Source organism: Acartia tonsa, chromosome 8 (assembly GCF_053477335.1).
Source record: "Acartia tonsa isolate MP-2025a chromosome 8, ASM5347733v1, whole genome shotgun sequence".
NCBI lineage: Eukaryota > Metazoa > Arthropoda > Copepoda > Calanoida > Acartiidae > Acartia > Acartia tonsa.
Window position 1 is genome coordinate 19,597,695 of NC_137267.1, and position 21,712 is coordinate 19,619,406.

At 30.4% G+C, this 21,712-nt stretch overlaps 2 protein-coding genes across 2 annotated transcripts in view; one reads left to right on the forward strand and one right to left on the reverse strand.

Annotated features, from left to right (window-relative positions):
* LOC145325448 (uncharacterized) overlaps positions 1 to 4,619 on the reverse strand; it is a 143,326-nt gene extending 138,707 nt beyond the window's left edge. Inside the window, exon 1 of the mRNA XM_080168430.1 lies at positions 4,577 to 4,619. The gene's annotated coding sequence lies outside the window, so the exon portion shown is untranslated. The remainder of the gene's footprint in view (positions 1 to 4,576) is intronic.
* A 5,202-nt stretch (positions 4,620 to 9,821) lies between these two features.
* Positions 9,822 to 20,873, forward strand: LOC145325449 (uncharacterized). Its single transcript, XM_080168434.1, has 26 exons — positions 9,822 to 9,924; positions 10,366 to 10,400; positions 10,465 to 10,575; positions 10,729 to 10,836; positions 11,141 to 11,216; positions 11,296 to 11,350; positions 11,427 to 11,491; positions 11,771 to 11,812; positions 11,890 to 12,056; positions 13,300 to 13,397; positions 13,570 to 13,617; positions 13,685 to 13,750; positions 14,067 to 14,379; positions 14,489 to 14,778; positions 14,887 to 15,053; positions 15,118 to 15,214; positions 15,311 to 15,408; positions 15,478 to 15,548; positions 15,618 to 15,688; positions 15,791 to 15,878; positions 16,385 to 16,526; positions 16,859 to 16,946; positions 18,287 to 18,406; positions 18,694 to 18,769; positions 19,632 to 19,764; positions 20,503 to 20,873. The coding sequence occupies exons 1-26, from the start codon at positions 9,830 to 9,832 to the stop codon at positions 20,558 to 20,560; spliced, it is 2,778 nt and encodes a 925-aa protein (XP_080024560.1). The 5' UTR covers positions 9,822 to 9,829; the 3' UTR covers positions 20,561 to 20,873.
* Positions 20,874 to 21,712: the final 839 nt, after the last annotated feature.

Consider the following 21,712-nt stretch of genomic DNA (forward strand, 5'->3'; position numbering starts at 1 on the left):
AGCCTTCTGATTGGCTGGAAATACTACAGAACTCTCCGTACGACGTAAGTTAAACTTAATTTTTTTTAATGATTTTGACTATAAAAATAGGTATTTTTATTTTTAAAATACAATTAATTACTGGCAACCTAAATTTATGACAAAAATAAGCTTTTAATCTTGTATCTAGGCTACGTAGTTTAATTTCAAAGTTTTTAACATGAGCATTGAAAATCTTTCAAAATATTCATTGTACATAAAATGTCATTTTAAAATGCCAACAACTTTTTTTGTTATTAAAGCTGAAGGCTTCAAATTTGGGGTATTGGATCTACTTGTGGCAGTCTTTCAGCAGTTAAAGCATGGTATTTCTTGCAGGGTTCCTTTAATGACAGTATTACTTATTTGTAAATTCTGCTTATATATATAAATATATTTAGGTCATATACAAAAAAGTAAAACTAATTACCAATCAAAGTTATAACATCAGACATTAGAATATAACCCTAGCGTGGGTGTGTGGGGGTAGGAAGGTGTTATATAACTGTATGTCCCTACTGACTTTCTAATAGGTCTTTGAAAATCAACCAATAGCGTCGGGAATATTAACACAGCCAAGTTGCTACAAAAAAAAGCAGAAAGCAATATGTTAGCAGACGAAAAAGGTCCCCAACAAAGGTATCTAGGTAGATGTCTGGTTATACATCTATGGTTATAGATTTTTTTATCAGACAGAGGTAATTCATATTAATATGTTTGTTTGTGTTTAATGTCAAATAGACATTAAATAGCTAGCTGGAGCAAAATTACCTAAATGATCAAGATCAAACTTATATTTCTGATTTGATATTGTAATCTAATATTATAATTGAAGGTTATCATTAGAAAATATTAACTACTAAACAAAAGATATTTCAACATTTTAAAAATTAAGCATTTTCAATTCAATATCATAAGGTATATACTCTATAAATTAGATCTCCATATTAAATAGAAAATCACAAATCTCCTAGTATTACAAACTGAAGGACGGACAGACGGATATACAAAGTTAATTAAAGAGTATCTTTGCTATGAAAGGGATATAAATGAATGTGGGCCTAAACACGCAGAAACACTGCGCCACATTTTCTTGCAAAATTACTATTTGCAATTATGAAACTAAGGGGAGGGTTATATTTAGAAATAGAATTAGGGAAGGCACAGCATCAGCTGATATTCGGCAAAAATCAGCTGTATATAGGAATTTTGTTAAAAAAACAAATTGACAACATCCATAAGTAGCGAAGCACAAAAAAACCATGGATGGAAAAATAAACAACTTGAGTTAGGGAGCAGATGTTCAGTTATTATAAAAAAGAAAACGAAATCACAAAATCTATATGAAAATTTAATATTTGTGTCCTTTGAGCCTGAACCGACAGACCGACGGACTAAGTAAATTAAATACTAGATGCTCATTAATACAGGGAAAATTTTAGCTGTCTATCTTATATGTCAACTGAGTAAATCACATTTCCTCTATAGCGTTAGGCACTGAATGAATGACGGACAGATAAACTGAATAATAGATTAGCTCCTCTATTAAAAGAGGGTTCATTAAGTATTCATAGGGGGCAAATAGAATGTTTTAAAAAATAAAAGGGGGGGGGGCTATAATTAAAACAATTAGGCCTACAAGTGGGGGTAAATAAGAAAGAGAAGGTATACGAAATGCCTAGTCTTAAATCCAGGCCTAACCCCCCACGCCAATAATATCTAGGCCTAGTTTTGATAACAGAGTTTAATTAGAATATCATTTATAAGTGCCTGCGCCCCTAGCATCTTGATGCACTTTATAAATATGAGTAAGAAGGGGGTAGAAAAATAGCCTGAATCCTTCACAGGAATAAAATCTCGAAAAAAATCCCTAGACCAGCCTGCATTCTATTAGTTTCCCCCAAAGAAAGGAGAACTTAATCAGTTCTGTAGTTTCTAAAATCTTAAGCTTCAGACAAAATAAAACTTACTACTTTATATAATAGAATGTTCTGATAAAATTGTAGCCTGTCAAAAAGTCTTAGAAGCCAAATAAAGAATTAAGGTAGGGGAACTTGGCAAGACTAAACAGCTTATATTTCTATTACATTAGGTATGTGTACAAGAAACTTCCTTGATTAGCATAACTTGATTAAACAATTACTTCTTTATTCATTAAACGTTACAAACATTACAAAAAAATCCATCATATTAATTTATTTATAGGATATTTTATCAAATTTTTATGAAATATATATTTTTTTCTTATAAAAAAAAACACATTTTTATACATTTGCAAAGAAAATGCTTGAATGAATCAAACAAGGGGAGGATGAACTAAGAGTAAGAAAAAGGGGAGCGAGACAAAATTGCAGACAAGCCCGTTAGCTGAACTAGACTTTAGACCGATAATGTAAGCGCATTTGCCGTTTAAAGTTTACAGCAAGGTTGCGCGATTTTTTAATTTAACAGATTATAAATATTTTAATTTTAATAGAATAAAAAGTTATACATTATATGAAAAATTACAACAATATATATATATGGATATATAGGGCCATAGGCCCTATAAAAAAGCATCGTAATAATTAAAACTTATTTTTGTAACCTTTTTATCATCGATCACTTTAGGCCAATAATGAAAAAGTATTTTATAAAAAAAACTACTTATTTAATTTTTTTACAGAATAAATATTGGAGGACCCTCCACCAACCCTCTCCCATAAAAAATGTTATTTCTTTGCACCTAAAGGTAACTAGTATATGATAATGTATGTAAAATCACGTACATGTCATATTCAATGATATGCTAAAAAATGTTATTGTTAATCGTTATTTCATGATTTTAACCTTAAAAATACTTTTAATATCTTTCGCCATAATCATTGTACTTATCCTTGATTTAAATGACCGCAATTGAATAAAGCATAGCCCTCTACCCAGAGATCTAAAAGGGATAGGAGAATGACCAATAAATTTATCTACATCCCCAGTGATAATACACAAATTACACCTTCTGTAGAATATGTTTCATGGATAAAATGTTTGGACACTCTACTTAATGGACAAACCTATCAAATTAATGATAAGTCCCCAAAGCTAACGAATAAGAAAACGTTATTATAAGACTTTGGGGACTATTGTAATAAACAGCCCAATGTCCCATCCCTCCCTGTCCTCTACCACTCCAAATTAAAAGTTCGATGACAACATTATTGAAATATGTCAAGTATAAAAAATGACAAATATACCATCCCACACATAAACATTATTGCATCTCTATATTATGATGTCACTTAAAAGGACAGTCTTTAGAAGCTTTTTATAATGCCTAAATAAAAAATGACGTCATACTGGTAATTTAGTCTCTGTATTGGCCTTATATACTTGTCATTTGAATTGCATTGCGTCATTTTTTATAGGTACTATTTAGAGCTTCGTCATAAATAATTTAAAAATATGAAAAGAATTATTTAAATTCTTGAATCAAATGATTTTATTGTGTAATAAAATCATATGGAAAATGTTTCTTTCTAATCATTCTTTTGGAGGGGTTTATTAAATCTAACTAAAATGGCATAGAACCGATCAAGTTTGTAAGATTTACTGTGTGACCAAACAATTATTATAAAATAATATCATCCAATTTTTATCAAAATTTTTAAATACTTTTCTCGTATTCATTCGAATCCGGTGGATAGGAACCGGTTCTCATGAATACGAAAAAACTATGTCTAGCATCGTATTATATCCAGTTTTCTACGAATATAGAAATGTACAATCATAAGATTAAAACCAGTTTTTTTAGCTGGTGCCATCGGCACCACGGGGCTAAAAAAACTAGTTTTAATCTTATAATTGTACATTCTATATCCGCGGAAAGCCGTTTATAATACGATGCTAGAAATACCTATTCTCGTATTCATTCGAATCCGGTGGATAGGAACCGGTTCTCATCCATACGAAAAAACTATTTCTAGCATCGTATTATATCCAGCTTTCTACGAATATAAAAATGTACAATCATAAGATTAAAACCACTTTTTTAGCCTTTGCCTTCGGCACCTCGGGGCTAAAAAAACTAGTTTTAATATCATTATTGTACATTCTATATACGCGCAAAGCCGTTTATAATACGATGCGAGAAATAACTATTAAAATCCTTCTTTAGTTTATTAAATTTAGATAAGGAATTGTATAATCGGAGCAGGCAAATATTAAAAGTGGATTTATATTTCTTGCAACTATTTGGAACTAGCGGGAGTAGACATCTTTTTTCACATGAGCTGGACCCGGATTAGTAATTTAATTTTTGCTAGGTCCTGAGGAAAGCCACCAAAAAAAATTGTTTTTTTTTAAATGTCCATATATACCGCGCAAGAAAATGCAATAATTATGAAAATAAATAACTAGAAAGATTTTTATAATATTAACTAAAATATTTAGAACCATTTTACCCAATTAATCACTCTTTGTATTTAAAGTCAATTTTAATTTAATTTAAGTTTTAAAATATCGATATTTATCCTTGCGCAAAATGATCCTTGTTTACTAATTAGATTAAGTAGTGTGTACCTACTTTAAAAGAATCCCACACAAGAGCTATAAGTCTGAGTCTGACCAACCACTAGCAACTTCTAAATACAACTAAACCCAAAAATTCTTTCTTAGAAATTATAATTTTTTCATTCTGAAAATTAGTGGATCAAAAAAATTTCCAAATTGGCAAAATTTATGATAGATGAAACTAAAATATTTAGAATAATATTTAGATAATTAAAAAATTATCTTCGTAAACTTAAAAATAACATTTTTTTTTGTAAAAAATGAAAGAAATTAAGCAAATACTTGGGTGCTCATTTTGCAGGGATATTAAGGTATCTTGGATGACAACAACCATAAAAGCTCTGAAACGGTAGAACAAACATACATTCACTTGTAGAGTATAAGAACTGAATTAGCAGAATATAAATAAATGTTTAACTGTTAACAAAATCTTAAGTAAATTTGTTGAAAAACTGCTCAAAGACACGATACTGTTAAAGAACGTACTTACAATTTTAGAACTTGATAATAGAGAAGCTTCGTTTATAACATTGTACTATATTGTCCCAGGAATTAGTATTCCAAAAGTCAGATGAATAGGCTGGTTATATCACATGAAAAATTGTTGTTAAAAAAGTAAAAAAAATCAGCATGTTTAAAATGATACGTACGTATGGACTTGCCCTAATTATAGGAAAGCTTCGCTTTTAATAAAAAGATTGTAATAGACAACCCTGTTAATAAGCAAAGGGATGTAATAAGAATTTTCTCTTGCTCATGTACAAAAAGACTTTTTTAATGTGGAATAGATTAAATTACATTGATCAATAAGATAAAATCTAAGCAAATTAAAAAAAACATCCCTAATCCATGAATTTTATGCATAAAAAAGGTCTTTTTGAAACTAGACCCTCCCACAAATTGGGCAAAATAATATGCAAGGGTTTTTCTTAAAATCGCAAAAAATGTATTTTATCAGACATTCATTTAAACAGCAAACTCCTTCTTAAAATAATTGGAGCTTCGTCTGTAGCCACTAAGATTAAGCTACCCTATTAGGGGACACAATACAATCTGTCCCGATTTTGTATTACTTTTGCGGAACATGATTGCAGTTACGTCATATTTTTCTTTCCCGAAAAAGGGAAGGGGAGAAGAAAATCTCTTCAAAAGAGATGGGGAAAACACCCTTTTATCCCATCTCTTTTTTCTTCCCCCCTTCCCTTTTTTTTCTTTCCCTCTTCCCTTTTTCGGGAAAGAAAAATATGACGTAACTGCAATCATGTTCCGCAAAAGTAATACAAAATCGGGACAGATTGTATTGTGTCCTATTAGGGTATTGTTTTTAAATTTAAAGATAAAAGATGGGGGATTACCCACATCACCAGCGTATCGCATCTTTTCATTGTCCGAAAGGTTTGAATCTCGACCCAAAACCGCATCATAACCAAATAAAAGTGGTTCCTACTGCTACTAAGTCAGGTGCCCGAAATAAATAGTTATAGTAGGGGGAATACCTTGGTCCAAAACAGATGTAACTCACACACAGACTTTCAGACAAAGATATTCTAATAAAAGGGTTAGTTATATAAAGTGCTTGTGAACTTATAATCATATACAAGAATTGGACAAAATGCACGACAATAAGGTTTTGTTGTGCATACCAACCTCTATAAGTAGGCTATTGGGGAGTAATGGGCTGTCCTATCCTCCCATAAAATCTCTCCAGGTCAAGCAGGACGTTTCTTATTCAAGGCATAAACAACTATTTCGGAGATCTTTAGCTTTAGACAGACATAGTACCAAACATCAAATAAAGAATAGCTTTGTTGGAGAGTGCATGTATTGAATTTTTTTTCTAATAAAAATGATCATCATTTATACAAAATGTATTATATTTTCATCTATATGTACAATTTTATCCTCTGTACAAGGTTTTAAAACTGTTGATATATTAGATACGTTACTTTCATAGTATAAGTGGGGTAAATGTTTCTTTCGGCTATTAAGCAGGTGCAACTCATCACCGTGCACAGATAGTTCTTCCAGACAAAGGTTGTTCAATCAAAGGGTTGGTTGTCTGTTGAGTGGTACCTTGAATAATACTCCGGGTATTTTGACTAAAAAGGAAACATTTCTCTACTTGGTTCTACTTGGTTATTGGACAGTAGCCGCTTGTATTGTTATGCTAATAATTAATTAAATATTGGATTTTTTTGTTTGAACAACATTTATATTTGGACCCATGTCAACATTCCTAAATTGACTTCATTCATTATATAAAGGAGCATTAAATTCGTTGGATTTAAAATATTTTTATATATAGTTTAAAGATGTATGTGTGTTCGTCCCTAAAGATCTCTTAAAAGGTACAGCAGTAAGTTACAGAATTTTATGAGAAGTTCAGTAATGATTAAAGGAAGGTTTTATGCCATTGGGCGGGGAGTTAACCACCCAAACAAAATTAAAATTTTAGAAACTCCGTACGTCCATTTAAAACATGCTATTAAGTAAATTTTACCATTTTTACAAAAAAAAAATTCTATGTTATATTTATGATTTGATTTTCGGAATAATGATTCCTATTTCCAAAAGGTACAATGTTATAAGCGAAGCATCTTGAAAACGAAACCTAGAAATTAAAGTATTTTCTTAAAAAGTATCCTGTATTTAAGAAGTTTTACAATAAATTTACTTACAATTATGTTTAGATTTTTACATTAATATTCTTCTTATTAGTTTGACACTCTACAAGTTTGTCATACCGTTTTGGACTTTGCTTTTATGGAAGTTGTTATCCTTGTTAAAACAAAAAATTATGTAGTTCCTATAGAAGATTTTGTAAAAATTACTAATATTACATGACATCAAAGTTACACAGTAGCTTTGTTACACTAATTGTCGAAATAGATTAAATAAAATAAAATAAAACGTTGTGGCGTTATTAACAAACAAGCCTTATGTACACAAAATCTTTCCAATTGCAATATAATTAATTTTTCAAAATAATATTCACGGAACCTTTACTCACATTATAAAGGAAGTGTTAATAGTTTTAAAAGCACCTTTGAAGCTCAATTCTTTTAAAGTTGGTATATCTGTCTGAACACGAATAAATTTAAATTTCATTTTTTGATCCCATTTTTTTTATTCTTGGAAAATTAATTGGTATGAAAATTGGCCAAATACAGTGTCATATCTGAAGACTTTAAAAATGGTGCCTACTGCAGCTATGTCAGATGTGCCTTCGCCGCAAACAGGCGGAACTCATATTACCAGGCACAAATAGAACTTCAAGACAATAGTCGTGCGGCAAAGGGTTAGTTTTCTCTAGTACATGCATTAAACCATGCACTATATTAGCAAGATTTGGTTTAAAGATAAACAAAAATATTTGTTTTTGTTAAAAAATATAGCAATGATGCCTTTAAACAATTTTTATTGTAATGTAAATGCAAAAAGGAAAAAGAATTTATGTGTATATGTAATGTATAATTTTTTTTATAAATTATTTCATTCATATTATTTAATTTTGTAATTTAACAAATTATTTGATTATATATTGAAATTTTTAAATAATCTACGTTTTATTTTTAGCTTTAAGCTATGTTTCATATTGAAGTAGAAAAGTAAACTTTCATGGGTGGAAAAATAAACATTGAACAATACCCTTTCATAATTTTATTGATAATTCATGTTAAACTAGCGGATACGTCCATAAATGCCTCTATGGGCACTGCAGGTTGAGTGGTGGGGTTTTAATTTGACCCCCCGATTTTTATTTTAAATCTTTAAAATAATTCGAGGGGTAATTTTTTTTTTGGCGCGATATATATTTTTCAATGTGAAGAAATAAAATCTTACTACTTTATATAGGATAAATGGAGGAAACTAAAGATTAGTCAAAGTTATTATAAAATTATGAACTAATGATTCACGAGATAACTGCATTAATACCCTCCCTATGTCATAGTTACTTTTAGATTACGAGTTTTCTACAAACAAATCCACCTACTCATTTAGGCACATTCTGCAACTGTAAGAAAAGAAAAATATTACTGTTTGGTCCAAGTTAGGTATCCATATCCATATCCTGTGGTGTATTTTGGTTTTTATGTCTGTTTGTACAGATCACACAATCCTAATAGTTGATTTATTTTTCAATTTTTAGTAAGCGTCCAACTGGTCCTATGATGATTTAAGGCTATTTGACTACCCTCCATCCCCTAGATGTTAGGAATCAAAAACAAAACTTTAAAAACTTGAAACTTTTTTTACAGTAGCTTGTAATGTTTTGAAAAGGTAAATTTAATAATTGTAACATGGATATTACAATGCTTAGGCAAACATTAAATATCTAAACAAAAAATGTGTACAGCAGTCTTGCACTAACTCTGAGGAGAACAGGTCAAGTAATTAAGGACAGAAGTGGATTCTTAAAAGAGTAAACTCGGAGCAAAAAATTAAAGAACAGTTGAATACACAACAACTTCCTAATTCTTCATTCACCTCTAATATTTTATAAAAATTTGACTTAAGAAAGGGAGAGTAGCTTTCACAAAATCGCGCAAGGTTGAAGGTAAGATTCCAGTCCAATGCAGTTATTAAGTCTAACTGTTCTTACTGTTGACCAAACGTATAGTATAATTAATTGCATATTTAAAAACAGTTTGGTCTAATAAGCGCATTGTTCTGGAATCTTATTCACAACTTTACGCAATATTGCGAAAGTTACTATTTCCTTTTTTTCTTTTTAACTAAATTTGACACTTTTACACTTTAAATAGTAATTATTTATTTTACTGAAGACTGAGCTTTAGTTGTGTATAAGCATTCACTCTCTGTTTTCAAAATAAAAGCTGACAAATCTTAAAACCATTGTGGTTTTAGGAGTCAACTCGTTTAGGGCATTGCTATTTTATTTAAATCTTCTTATCTTTAACTTTATCACTCAAAGTGACGATTTCTGTTGTGTCTAATTGAATTTTGAGAAAAATATTCAAATAATAATTTCAAACTTCAAGAAATAAAAAAAATGAAATTAATAATTAGTTTGTAATCTTACTAAACTCTTTTTGAAACTTATTAATGAATCTTTTAATAATTTTGCTTTTTTAAAGAATCAGATAAGAAAATACCATTTATTAGATTTACTTAGAACACAATAGAATTCCAAATATATTGGTTTGTACATTAAGTTGTAAAAATTCTACTTTTTAGAAGAAGATTTAAAATCTAATTTAATTTAGATTTATTTAATTTTTATGAAATATTACTAGGTGTAAAGATGGGACGAGCCTCTAAAGCCTTTGGGGACTTTATTGACTCAACCACTATCCATGGATTGGTCTACATTTTCAAAGCTGAAAAACTTCTTGACAGGTATAGAACAATCCTTATCCTTTTAATTAAATAACAGGATGTTAGTCTGTATATTTGTCTCTTTGTACCAAAGGATCTCGCTAACTGCTGAACAAATATGGTTTTCCTTTACAGGGTAGCTTCTCATTGGTCCTGGGAAGGTTTATAACTATTTTAGGGGTATTTAGGATATCACCACTCTCCCAAGAGAAATCGCCCATTGAAAAAATAACTATAATTGAAAATTGGAAGGAAGGTCGACCACCCCTCCCCCCCAAAAAAAATCCGCCTCTCAATTTTTTTAGTTTTCTTTTTAATAATACAATAAAAAATTGGGTTATCAAATTCAAGTGACCCTATAGGCCTCTAGGATCATATTACTATTTCAGTAAAATAATATATCTCTTATGTCATTGAATAATAATTATTAATTGTAACCTTTTAACTTGTAATTTTTACTAGGCTGTGTTGGGCAGTTATTATCATAATATTTGGAGGTAAAAATAAGTTTTTATTATAGAAATCTAATTGATGGGACAATAAACATTTGTTTTATAATAGGTTTGATATGTTTACTCTCCAATGAGCTGTATCTCGATAGAGAGAATAATCCCGTCTTGACCTCAATACAAACAACAACAAAGCCAATTGATGAACTAGATTTCCCAACAGGTTACTACAAGCTGACTAACATTATCAATAACAAGACTGCTTGGAAGAATGAAAAATCATTTTTAGTTCTGATATTGTTTTATTGTATACAATGTTTTTACAATAATAAAATAAACCTGTAAAAATAAATAAATAAAAAAATTTATATTTTAGTAACAATCTGCAGTAAAGGACTTAGAGCAGATAACATGGAGACGAAAATGGAGAAGCTTTTTCAAGAATGGAAATCTGCTAACCAAGCTCGACTGACTAATTTCACAGGTAATTTTTATTAATAATTTGAGGGTATCAAAAAAAGAATCAATTATTATTAGTTACAATTTATATATGCGTGAATATTGACACGGGAAAATTGTCATCAATTTAGGTTGGTAACAACATGTACATCACTTATTGTTCAGTTCGTTCATCAAGTAGGAGTATAGGGAATGGAGTAAAGGTGGTAGCGGGGGTGGGGTGGTCATTACTTTAGCCAGCTTCAAGTTTACTTTATTAGAGTATATGATAATCTGGTGTAAGATCCAAGTAATAATAAATTCATCATTATCTTATAATTTCTTTTAAGATTCTATGGAAAATGTAAAACTTTTACATGATATGTTTAATGAAGAGGAATTTGATATTAAGCCGAAAACTATCAGGTATGGTATCTAATACAAAAATATTCAATGTGCTGTCTTTCAGTTTAAATTCATTTCTTCAATATAACCATCGTTTCAGCATATTGAGCCTTGTGAAAGCTTTCCTATCCCCTGACCCAGACTCGACAGCAAAGGTAAGAATTCAGAAAAAAAGTAAATATAGACAAAGTGAAACTAATTGTCTTTTCTTTGAAATTTAATCTTGTTTAGGATCTTGTGAGGTCTAATGTCATTGCATGTGCAAACCTAACTGAACAAAATTATACATCAGAGAAGTAAGTCTAGATTCTACATACAATAAATAAAGACTTCTTATCATGAGATCATAGATTTACCAAATAGAAAATTTAAAAAAAAAAATACAAAATAATCATCAAAAGTGTTTTAATCTGACAATTCAAAAGTTTTTCATGTAATCTATGATCATTGGGAAACAAACCTAGTCAGTTACGGAATCTGTCAAATGACCTAACACACAATGATATGATATGTCTAGGTCTTGGGTCAAATTCTAAAAATATATTGTAACTAACAATATTGTTTCTTATTTTTAGATTGGATCATGTGATAACCAAAAGATCTATTGATGATACCAGGTAGGTTAAAAAACTTAATGTTTAAAATGCTAAGATAGTACAACAACATGATTTCTTTTGGTTTTGCTTATTTTTAGTGGCATTCATTTTGGTCCTAAACAGACAGTTGGAGAAACAGCAGTAGATTGCTTTGCCTATTGCGCAAACAGCGACCAGCTGGGTTACATAAAATGTAAAAGTGCAATTTTTCATCAAAACAATTGCTATTTTTATAGCACAACTGAGTTAGTAGACTCACTCGAAGGTAACACAATCAAGTTTATTGAAGATCTGCTGTAGAAATTATTTTATCTCTCTGACCGTCAGGCTATGATAAAAATATATACATATATATTTGTCAACAAGTTGCTTATAGCTTTTACATCTGATTCCGACCTAATTTTTACTGCGGTTTTATTTACTAAGTATATTTGCGATTACTTTTATTTAATGAAATCTTCCAATTTTTAACATTTACAAAACGGCATGCTTTATTGCATCAAATCCATGACAGATCTATATAGGAAATAAACGTCTATAAATAAGCTCGAGTCTTCCAATGATAAAGTGTTTAAAACTCATAGTGCTCCAGTAATCCTCATTAAACTCTCATTGACCAAAGCGATAAGACCTTTATCTTATTTGTTTATGGAATGAATTAAGTTTTTCACTTCATGTAGATATTTGAATTACATTGAAGTATTTAATCCTTTTTTCGTAAATAAAAAATTTACGTTCATAATAGAGTAAATCTAAGAAAACTGTGTTTTAAAAGAATTCGATTGTGGCGGCACTTTTTCGTGTTAAAATATTAAAACTAAAATTTTAATCATATTAACCCTTTGTTGAAGGTAATGTTAAAAAAAATACAATTGAAAAAATCTTTTTAAAAGCATTTAAATTGATAAATATTTACTTCCTTCTTTTAGATAGTAATGGCGGGGGAGGAAAATTGATTTATTGAGAAATAGATAAATAGATATGTACTTATAGAAAACTAGCCAATAGCGATATAGTTATATTGAGCCAACTCTAGTCTATAGATAAAAGCCAGGTTCTCAAAATTCAAAAGGAGTTTTATATTTTGTGGTTTCAATGCAGTTTCGAAGCAATACAGTAATCACTTTACTAACAATTGCTCACGAATTATCTTGAAATAAGAAAGAAATGAGGCCGTAAAATGATAAACTATAGATGTTTTGTCATTTTACAGTAATAGTGATTTTGCCTCTGAAGGCCTCTAGGGGCATTTGTATTAAGAGGGAGTGGAGCCAATCCCAATATTCAATTTTAGTTTAAAAGAAATTGTAAAAAGGTGTTGTTGTTTTTTGGGGGGGAGGGGAGGGCGAATGATTTCTTTTCTTTGGCAATTTCTCTCCTCCCCCCCCCCCAAAAAAAAAAATAGGTATAAACATTTCCAGGACCAATGAAAAGCTACATTGTAAAGGAGAACCATATTATCAGACAGAAATTCTGTTACTTTTGCATAAGGATACAATTTTATTAAGTTTCTAATTTACCTGACACAAAACTGTGGAAAACTGCCCCAGTTGCTGATCCAGACTTTACCAATTTGCATACCTCTGGTGGAGAATCTTATGAATCAGTAAGCTTATAACTTTCATGTTTAGAGTAGATAAAACTATTTTCTTTAGATGAAACAATTCTTTACTTTAAAACACAGCAGTAACAGTGTTTTATTTACAATTTTAAGCATTATTTATTTTATAATTACTCACAAAATTTTTTATCCTGAAATATTGTTTATATCATTTTAGATTACAGGGTTTTCTTGTAGAAACAATCCTATCATTGCTATTCCTCAGGTTTTTAATTCTTTTGCATGATAAATCATATTTTAAAGAAACTCTTGGCAAATATAAATTGATTTAGACACAAGGAACATATGTTGTCAATGGAAATATTGGTACTTGCAGATTTTATTGCGAAACAGATGAGGTAATAGTTTTTTAGCATTGTTTTATAGACTGCTTTCCGCAACTTTAAAAATAAAAATGGTATTAATTTTATGATTTTTATTTTAATTTTTGTGGGAAATTGTATCTAATATCATGCTTTTTATGATTTTTAATTCGGAACCAATTAATATCCACTGGATTAGAATCAGTTCTCAGCCACACTGGAAAAGATTTTTTGTGATTACATTTATTTTGTATTTAATAAATTCATATTTTTTTTTGTAAATTAGATTGTTCTATATACGATAAACCAACACCAAGACAAATACTGTTTAAATCAATGTGATTAATTTCAGAAATGTGTTGCATTTGAAATGAATCCCCAAGATCCAATATGTTACAAGCTTGGCTATGAAATCTACTTACAAAGTATTAGTAATGAATGTGTTTCTACTACTACAACAACTACTACTACTACTACTACTACTACTACTACTGCTGCTGCTGGTACTCTTGCTGCTAGAAGGAAAAAACGAAATATTGCTGCTACTACTACAACAACTACCACTACAACTACAACAACAACTACTACTGCTGCTTCTAAGCCTGCTGAGAGGAAAAAACGAAATACTCTAAGTGAGACTACAATATTCAAAAGAAGAATGCAAGGTATTGTTGAAATATAATGCTTTCTTTCTGTATTACATACAACGAGTAAGATTTTTCCATTGCTTACTGTCATAAAATTACTAAATTTTCATCTTAAACAATATTTCAGCTTTTGAGTTGGGATATAATGCTGATGGATCATACAAATATCCTGTACGGTTGATAGATCTCAACAAGTACAAGGGTTACACTCCAGTTCCCTACAAGCCTGCAGCATTGGATTTTCCTTGTGTTGACTTGCCTACACCAGAAAAACATGATCTTGAATCCCATGACTTGCCCCTTCTGGATTTCTTTGTTAATCCAACTAAGAGTGGAATTGTAGAACTTCAATCAGCAGCTATGACCAAACTTGTCAAAGATTATCTTGAAGAAATGTCGGAAGAAACTTTTTTCAAGGTACTAGAAATTTAAAAGTCTGAAATTCTGAAATAATGAGCTAGATAAACTCAAAACAATCAAAACATTAAATGAAACATTTTGAAAATTAAAATATTTTCGTTTTAGGTATTAGACATGTTGCACCTTTCAGCTCAGCCCTGTTTTAATGGTCCAGATCTGTCAAAGTTTAATCTTTTAAAGCAATGCATTGTTTATGGTATTGAAACTGATTGTAGACAAATTTTCAAACCTGTCATTACAGATATTGGTATATGTTGTGCAGTCAACACCAGGTTCAAATTTGAAAATTTTGTATATTAAATATTATTTTTTTTTCATAAATAATACTTTTTTCAGAGATATCCTAGTAAATCAAACTTACAGTGATGTTGATTTGACTACTTTAACACCAAAAGTAGGAAAGCAGAATGGTCTAACAATAATCCTTGATCAGGTAATTCCAACTTAAAATTATATAGTCCATTTACCTAACATGCTTAGTTAATTAGGTATGTAATTTTTAGTTTCTAATTATAAAAGTTTAATAAAGGCATCAGGAAATACAGAATTTGGAACAATTTTTGATGCTGCTAACAGTTTTGATGTGTACATTGGTTCACCCAAAGAATTTCCTATGATAGGATTAAGGTCTTTATTTTAAACATAAAAGTAGTTTGATATAGTTAGCTAAATTATTTATTTCTCTATTGTATTTAGAAAGCAAGAATTGGTTCCTGGACAAGAACATACTATTCAAATATCTGCATTTATGCTTGATACTAGTGATGGTAATATTCATGTTATAATACTTATTACTTTAAGTTGTTACTTTGTTACTTATCACTATAAATATTTAGATACGAGGAGCCTTCAGCCTGAGAAGAGGGGATGTTATTTTACTGGAGAGAAAAACCTCACACTTTTTAAAGTCACTATTTTATTTATAAATCCTATTTACAATTCTGCAATTCTGCAACCTTTCTAATTTTAAAATATTACAATATAATATTATTTTACATTAATGTTTTAGGAATATTCTTATTCTAACTGCAAAATGGAGTGTGGAATGTTGAAAAATTCAGCTCTGTTTGAGTGTATACCCTGGTTTCTACCTAAAGGTTATGATAATAATTACCTTTTAAATAATCCTGACCAATCTTATTCAAATCAAATACTAAAATATAGGAGCAACATATGTGAAATGAAAAAATTAATTTAATTCCTGGATTGCATAATGTACATTGCTTCTTTTGAGTTCTAGTTATTTAAAGATTTGCACAAAGTGTACTGACATAGGATTATATTTGCTTAGAATCAGCAGATACATTGTGATCTATTCTAAAACTAAGATTTATTCTTATAAAAAAAATTAGGGGCAGTGCTCACTGGTGAGGCAAAATTATTTTTGTGAAAAAACCTCCTAAATTGCATAAAAAATCTACAAAAATTAAATAAAATCATGAAAGGTTTATTAACATAAGATTTTGTTAAATTTTTGTAGATTTTTAATGTGATTTTAAGGATTTTTTACAAAAACAATATTGCCTCACCAGTGAGCAGCAACCCTAATTCTTATTTAAGAATCCACCTCTGCTTACATATTAAATTTAATTTCATTTTAAAGTTGGATCGTGGCCTATCTGTGAACCCTGGACAGCTAAGAAGTTTGTAGAAAACTTGAACAGTGATGATGAGTGTGGCGGACAGTGCTTACAGAGCTGTACTGAAACTGTCTATGAAACTACATTATCATCAGCCAGATTCAGGTATTTAATATACATAGCTGAAAATTTAAAAGATATAAATGATTTGGAACATGTGAATCTCACAGAATCTCCCTCAAATTCTACCAGAATCTACCTTATCCTCACAAATTCACCCTAATTCTAATAACATTCTTAATCCCTGAAATTCTTACTAATTCTATCAAAATCTACATAATCTACAAATTCTTCCTTATTCTTTTTAATTATATCAAACTATAGTTTATCCCCACAAATCCTTCCCTATATTCACAAATTTCTAATAATTACTTTGAGTTTTATTTATATTACCATTTTATTATCTCTTTGAAATACTGAATCACCTATGTATTTAGTGAGTGCAATTCAAGAAATTTCAATCTAAGCCCCTTGTGTAAAACTGGTATTCAGGGTAACATTGCAGCATGGGCTCATTCTGCCAAGGTGACATTCATTTAACATTTCAGTTGCTTGATCTGAGGTTTCTATGCTTTATTGATTGTCTATTAAGATCTAAGTTACCTTTGGAGAAATAAATCTACAATTTTAAGGAAGGAAGCTCTATTTTAACTGTTTGTTTTAAATCTTTTGATCATGGAAAGAAAACAAAGTCATTTCCTTAATTAGGACAGAAGTCACCTTCCTAGGAAGGACATAAGTAGCTTCCCTTATGTGAGAATTTGTTAGATGAAGGGCATAACTTGTCTCCCTTAACAAAGATTTTGCAAGATGGAGGACATAAGTAGCCTCCCTTCACCACACAAAACCTAGCTTTTTGGTCCAATACATAGCTAATTCTTGCAAAACATAACATTTCTGTCCTTCACATAGCAAATTCTTGCAAAACATAGCAAACTCTTGCAAAACATAGCAAATTCTTGCAAAACATAGCAAATTCTTGCAAAACATAGCAAAATCTTGCAAAACATAGCAAATTCTTGCAAAACATAGCAAATTCTTGCCAAACATAGCATTTCTGTCCTTCACATAGCAAATTCTTGCAAAACATAGCAAATTCTTGAAAAACATAGCAAATTCTTGCAAAACATAGCATTTCTGTCCTTCACATAGCAAATTCTTGCAAAACATAGTACATTCAGATTATCAATTACGCATTTAACTCTGCATAAATTATGATAATTTATGCTGAGTTAAATGTACTGTTTGAACTTCTATCTAACAGAATATGAGAACTTAATCAGAACACACATAACAAGAGTGTTTACATAGTACATTCAAATTATCAATTATGCATTTAACTCTGCATAAATTATGATAATTTATGCTGATTAAGTTCTCATATCCTGTTAGATAGAAGTTCAAACAGTACATTTAACTCAGCATAAATTATCATAATTTATGCAGAGTTAAATGCATAATTGATAATCTGAATGTACTATGTAAACACTCTTGTTATGTGTGTTCTGATTAAGTTCTCATATCCTGTTAGATAGAAGTTCAAACAGAACATTTGTAACTAAAGATTCAATAGTTAACTGAGTGCTTTATTTTTCTAGGGGTAGACCAATGAACAGCACTGAAAATACTTAACATACATAATAAACATAACTTTCATATATTTGAAGAAGTGGGTAAATCTAAGCAGCTTTGAGCATGATTTTTTTCTACAGCTTTATGATTTAAAAGAAGGATAAACAAGGGCCTAGACATATGACAAGTCTAGTGGCTAGTAGTTCGAATTCTTACCTAAGAGGCCAAGTATATCCAAACATACTTAAGCTTGCAAACTATTAATATCAAAATTAATTTTCATTGCTTTAAAGATGGTATATGATGATGTGAATGATACGGAGTTCCTGAACAATGATCTAATGTTTCAAATGAGACCTAAATACTTCTCCACTAAAATGAAGATTGAAGAACTTTTCACAAACTTTGTTCAGGTTAGACACTTGTGTATTTTTTCATAACTCCATTTTTTCAAAATGAGAAAAATTATCTGTAACAAATGTTTTTTTTTCATAATAGGTTGATTTATATCCTTTTTTTTGTCCGTTTTTATTGTCTGGAAATTAAGATTTTATTAACTTTTGAACTAATTGAAGTTATTTTTTAAGAGAAGCATCTTGGGTATCTTAATGGTTTTAAGCTTTTTTTCTGTCCCAATACCGAGTCCCTAGCTGTTAGAGGCACAGGTGCTAGTAAATCTAAAAGCATACCTTTTGATTAGGAAGATGTGTACTATGATGCCTTTAAGGAAGATTTGGCCATCTTGAATGTCTACTTTGCTCAGTCAACTGCAATTGGTAACTAACTTTTTAAAATCAGGAATGAGGGATGTTTCATCAAGAAGGAATTATTTTACCTCCACTTTAGGACAATTTTTAGACCATTAAATTTTACTTATTCTTTAACAAACATTATATCATATTTATTTAAATTTCGATAGGCCAAATGCTGGCGTATAGTTTTGGTAGGGTAGTTTTTTTTAAAGTTGAACTATTTTTGACATTTGTCCCTGATAATAATGAAAAATATTTTACTGTTTTAGTATAGAATAATGTGTATTTATGTTACTACGTATAGTTAGATATCGCCTATTAAATGAAAACAAATTTCCATTTCCTAACTGTTCACCCTATATATAAATGGTTTCTACTGCACGAAATAAATAGTTGGAGTAGGGGAAATGACTTGGCCCAAAACAGCCGCAACTCATTACCATGCACAGTTAAGACTTCTAGCAATCCAATCAAAGAGTTGGTTGTCTATTTGGTGTTACTTTCATTAAAAACCCTTGGCGATTTAGCAATTGCACTGCAATTCAACAGCAGAGTGTGTTCAAGGTGGCGCAGAACGGACTTTTACCTTAAGCGTCAACCTACCCCCAAGCATTCATCATCCTATTATATAAAGTACTAAGCTTTTTTTGTTTGTAGCGAAGGATCTCGCTAGCCACTGAATCGATATGGTTCTCCTTAGCCTTAGCATGGTTTTAGGCTATTTTGTTTTTACAAATAAGTCTAATTATGGTTTTAAGCTATTTTTACCCTTCCATTTCCCTTCGAATGAAATGCCCCTAGATGCTAGGGGCGCAGCCGCTAGTATTATATAAATGGCCAACTATTAACCCTTTATGCATAACACAAAATATTATTTTAATCTTAGCGTATGAGAGATCCGCCAGATATTCTGTGTTTACCTTTATCTCTAACCTTGGTGGACTCTTTGGTCTTTTCCTTGGCTTCAGTCTGGTCAGCTTTCTAGAGATAGTCTACTGGTTCTTCATCAAGATACCCAGGTTAGATTTGAATGCGAATCATTCCTATAATTAGAGCCAGTCTGTCCATAATGGACAACTCTTTTTGTTAATTTAGGCACGTTAGAATTGTCATATCGATTTCAAACTTGGCATAGTGATTTATGTAGTAGTTAGGTACGATTTCTAAAGCATAGCAACTCTATAATCGATATCAGAATTTCCGTATGTCCATTTAAAAAATGTTGATTTTTAACTTTTTTACTGCAATTTTTTACGTGATATAATTTTCTTATTCATCTGATTTTTAAAATATCGATTCTTATGACAAAAAGTACAATGTTAGATGCAAAACATCTCTATAATTAAGTACTAAAATTGTAAGTATGTCTAAACAGTGTACTGTATTTACAGTTTTGCAACATATTTACTTGCAATTTTCTAAAGACTTATATATTTATATTCTGCTTATTAATGTGTTATTGTTTGTTCGGCCTAACATTTCAGAGCTTTGCTTTTATTGATTTTTTCATTCTTGTTTTATCCATGTGTTACTCAAGATCTACATATTAAATAAACAACTTTTTAAAGATAAAGGTATACTTCTAAGTCTAAGTTATTTCCAGAACTTTCTTTTTTACTTTTTAATAAAATTAAACATTAGTAGGTTGTTAATTGTTATTCAACATTTGTTAATGTAAGATTGTGTTTTGCCCCGCTTGTATGGATGTTGTCATCCTTGCAATATTGTCAAACAAGTTCATAATTATTTATTTTCAGGGCACTGTTCTGTAAAGCTGGCTCAGTTCAACCTAAAAAGTTTAAAGCTTTGACTTGAGCAAGGATGTGCAAGGTGTGGGGGGAAAAGGAGCGATTCATCCCCACAATCCAAAAAATGAACCCTCCCAAATAAAAATTTCCACCAAAATCTCTGAACCTCCCTTAAAAGATTTTCTCGTCCTAATCCCTTGGATTTTTAAAATTTAGTAAATTTTTATATTCAATTCCCAAAAATTTGTGATTTTGTACCGCCTCTCCCCCTCACCTAAATAAAAAAAGCTTTGGCGTTCTTTACTTTCTAAATGTTTTCAGTATTTTAATTTAACTAATGTTACCTTTCATAGTTTTGAATAAAGTTAAATGAATGTTAATACGTTTTAAGTTTATTAAAGCCATGTAAAAATTCGAAATTTCACCAAAATAACTTTTGACGTATGAATGAGGACAAATAAATAATGTTTACCCACCTAAGCCGAACACAATTCATGTCAAAAGCCTTAATATTCTAAATTAATTTTTATTCATATTTAATACAAAACCTGACAAAAATGTTTTCAATTTGATTTTAAGCTTGGATTAGAATATTAAAGAACATAATTTTGTTAATATTTTTTTCAAAAATAATAACTTCGCCATAAGAGTCTAGAGAATTTTCGGCTGCGCATTTTACTTATAACGCCCAAACATCCTCAGCCACAGCAGAAATCAGGCATAGCAGAAATCAGCTAAAGCAGACATCAGCTACAGAAGAAATCAGCCTCACCAGCAATCAGCCACACCAGAAATATGCCACACCAGCAATCAATCATCAGCCACACCAGAAATCAGCCACAGCAGACATCAGCTACAGAAGTAATCAGCCTCACCAGCAATACACCAGAAATATGCCCCACCAGCAATCAATTATCAGCCACAGCAGAAATCAGCCACACTAGCTACAACAACAGTCTAAGTGGCCAAATTACAATAAATCATCCTACATTCATCCATGCTGTCTTATTATCTAACACATCTAGAAGCAGCAGTTGCAAAATAAGATAATAGTTATTTCTCGCATCGTATTATAAACAGCTTTCCGCGGATATAGAATTTATAATTATAAGATTAAAACCAGTTTTTTTAGCCCCAAGGTGCCGAATGAATACGAGAAAGTAGATTAAAATCATTGGCGGAAAACATTGTATGCTGTTGGATTGTACAACCATTAAAC

Coding starts and splice junctions, on each gene's coding strand:
- LOC145325449 (XM_080168434.1), top strand. CDS start 9,830: ATGGGACGAGCCTCTAAAGCCTTTGGGGACTTTATTGACTCAACCACT. Junction 9,925..10,365: donor GCTGAAAAACTTCTTGACAG/GTATAGAACAAT, acceptor AATTTTTACTAG/GCTGTGTTGGGCAGTTATTA. Junction 13,751..14,066: donor TTTATTGCGAAACAGATGAG/GTAATAGTTTTT, acceptor GATTAATTTCAG/AAATGTGTTGCATTTGAAAT.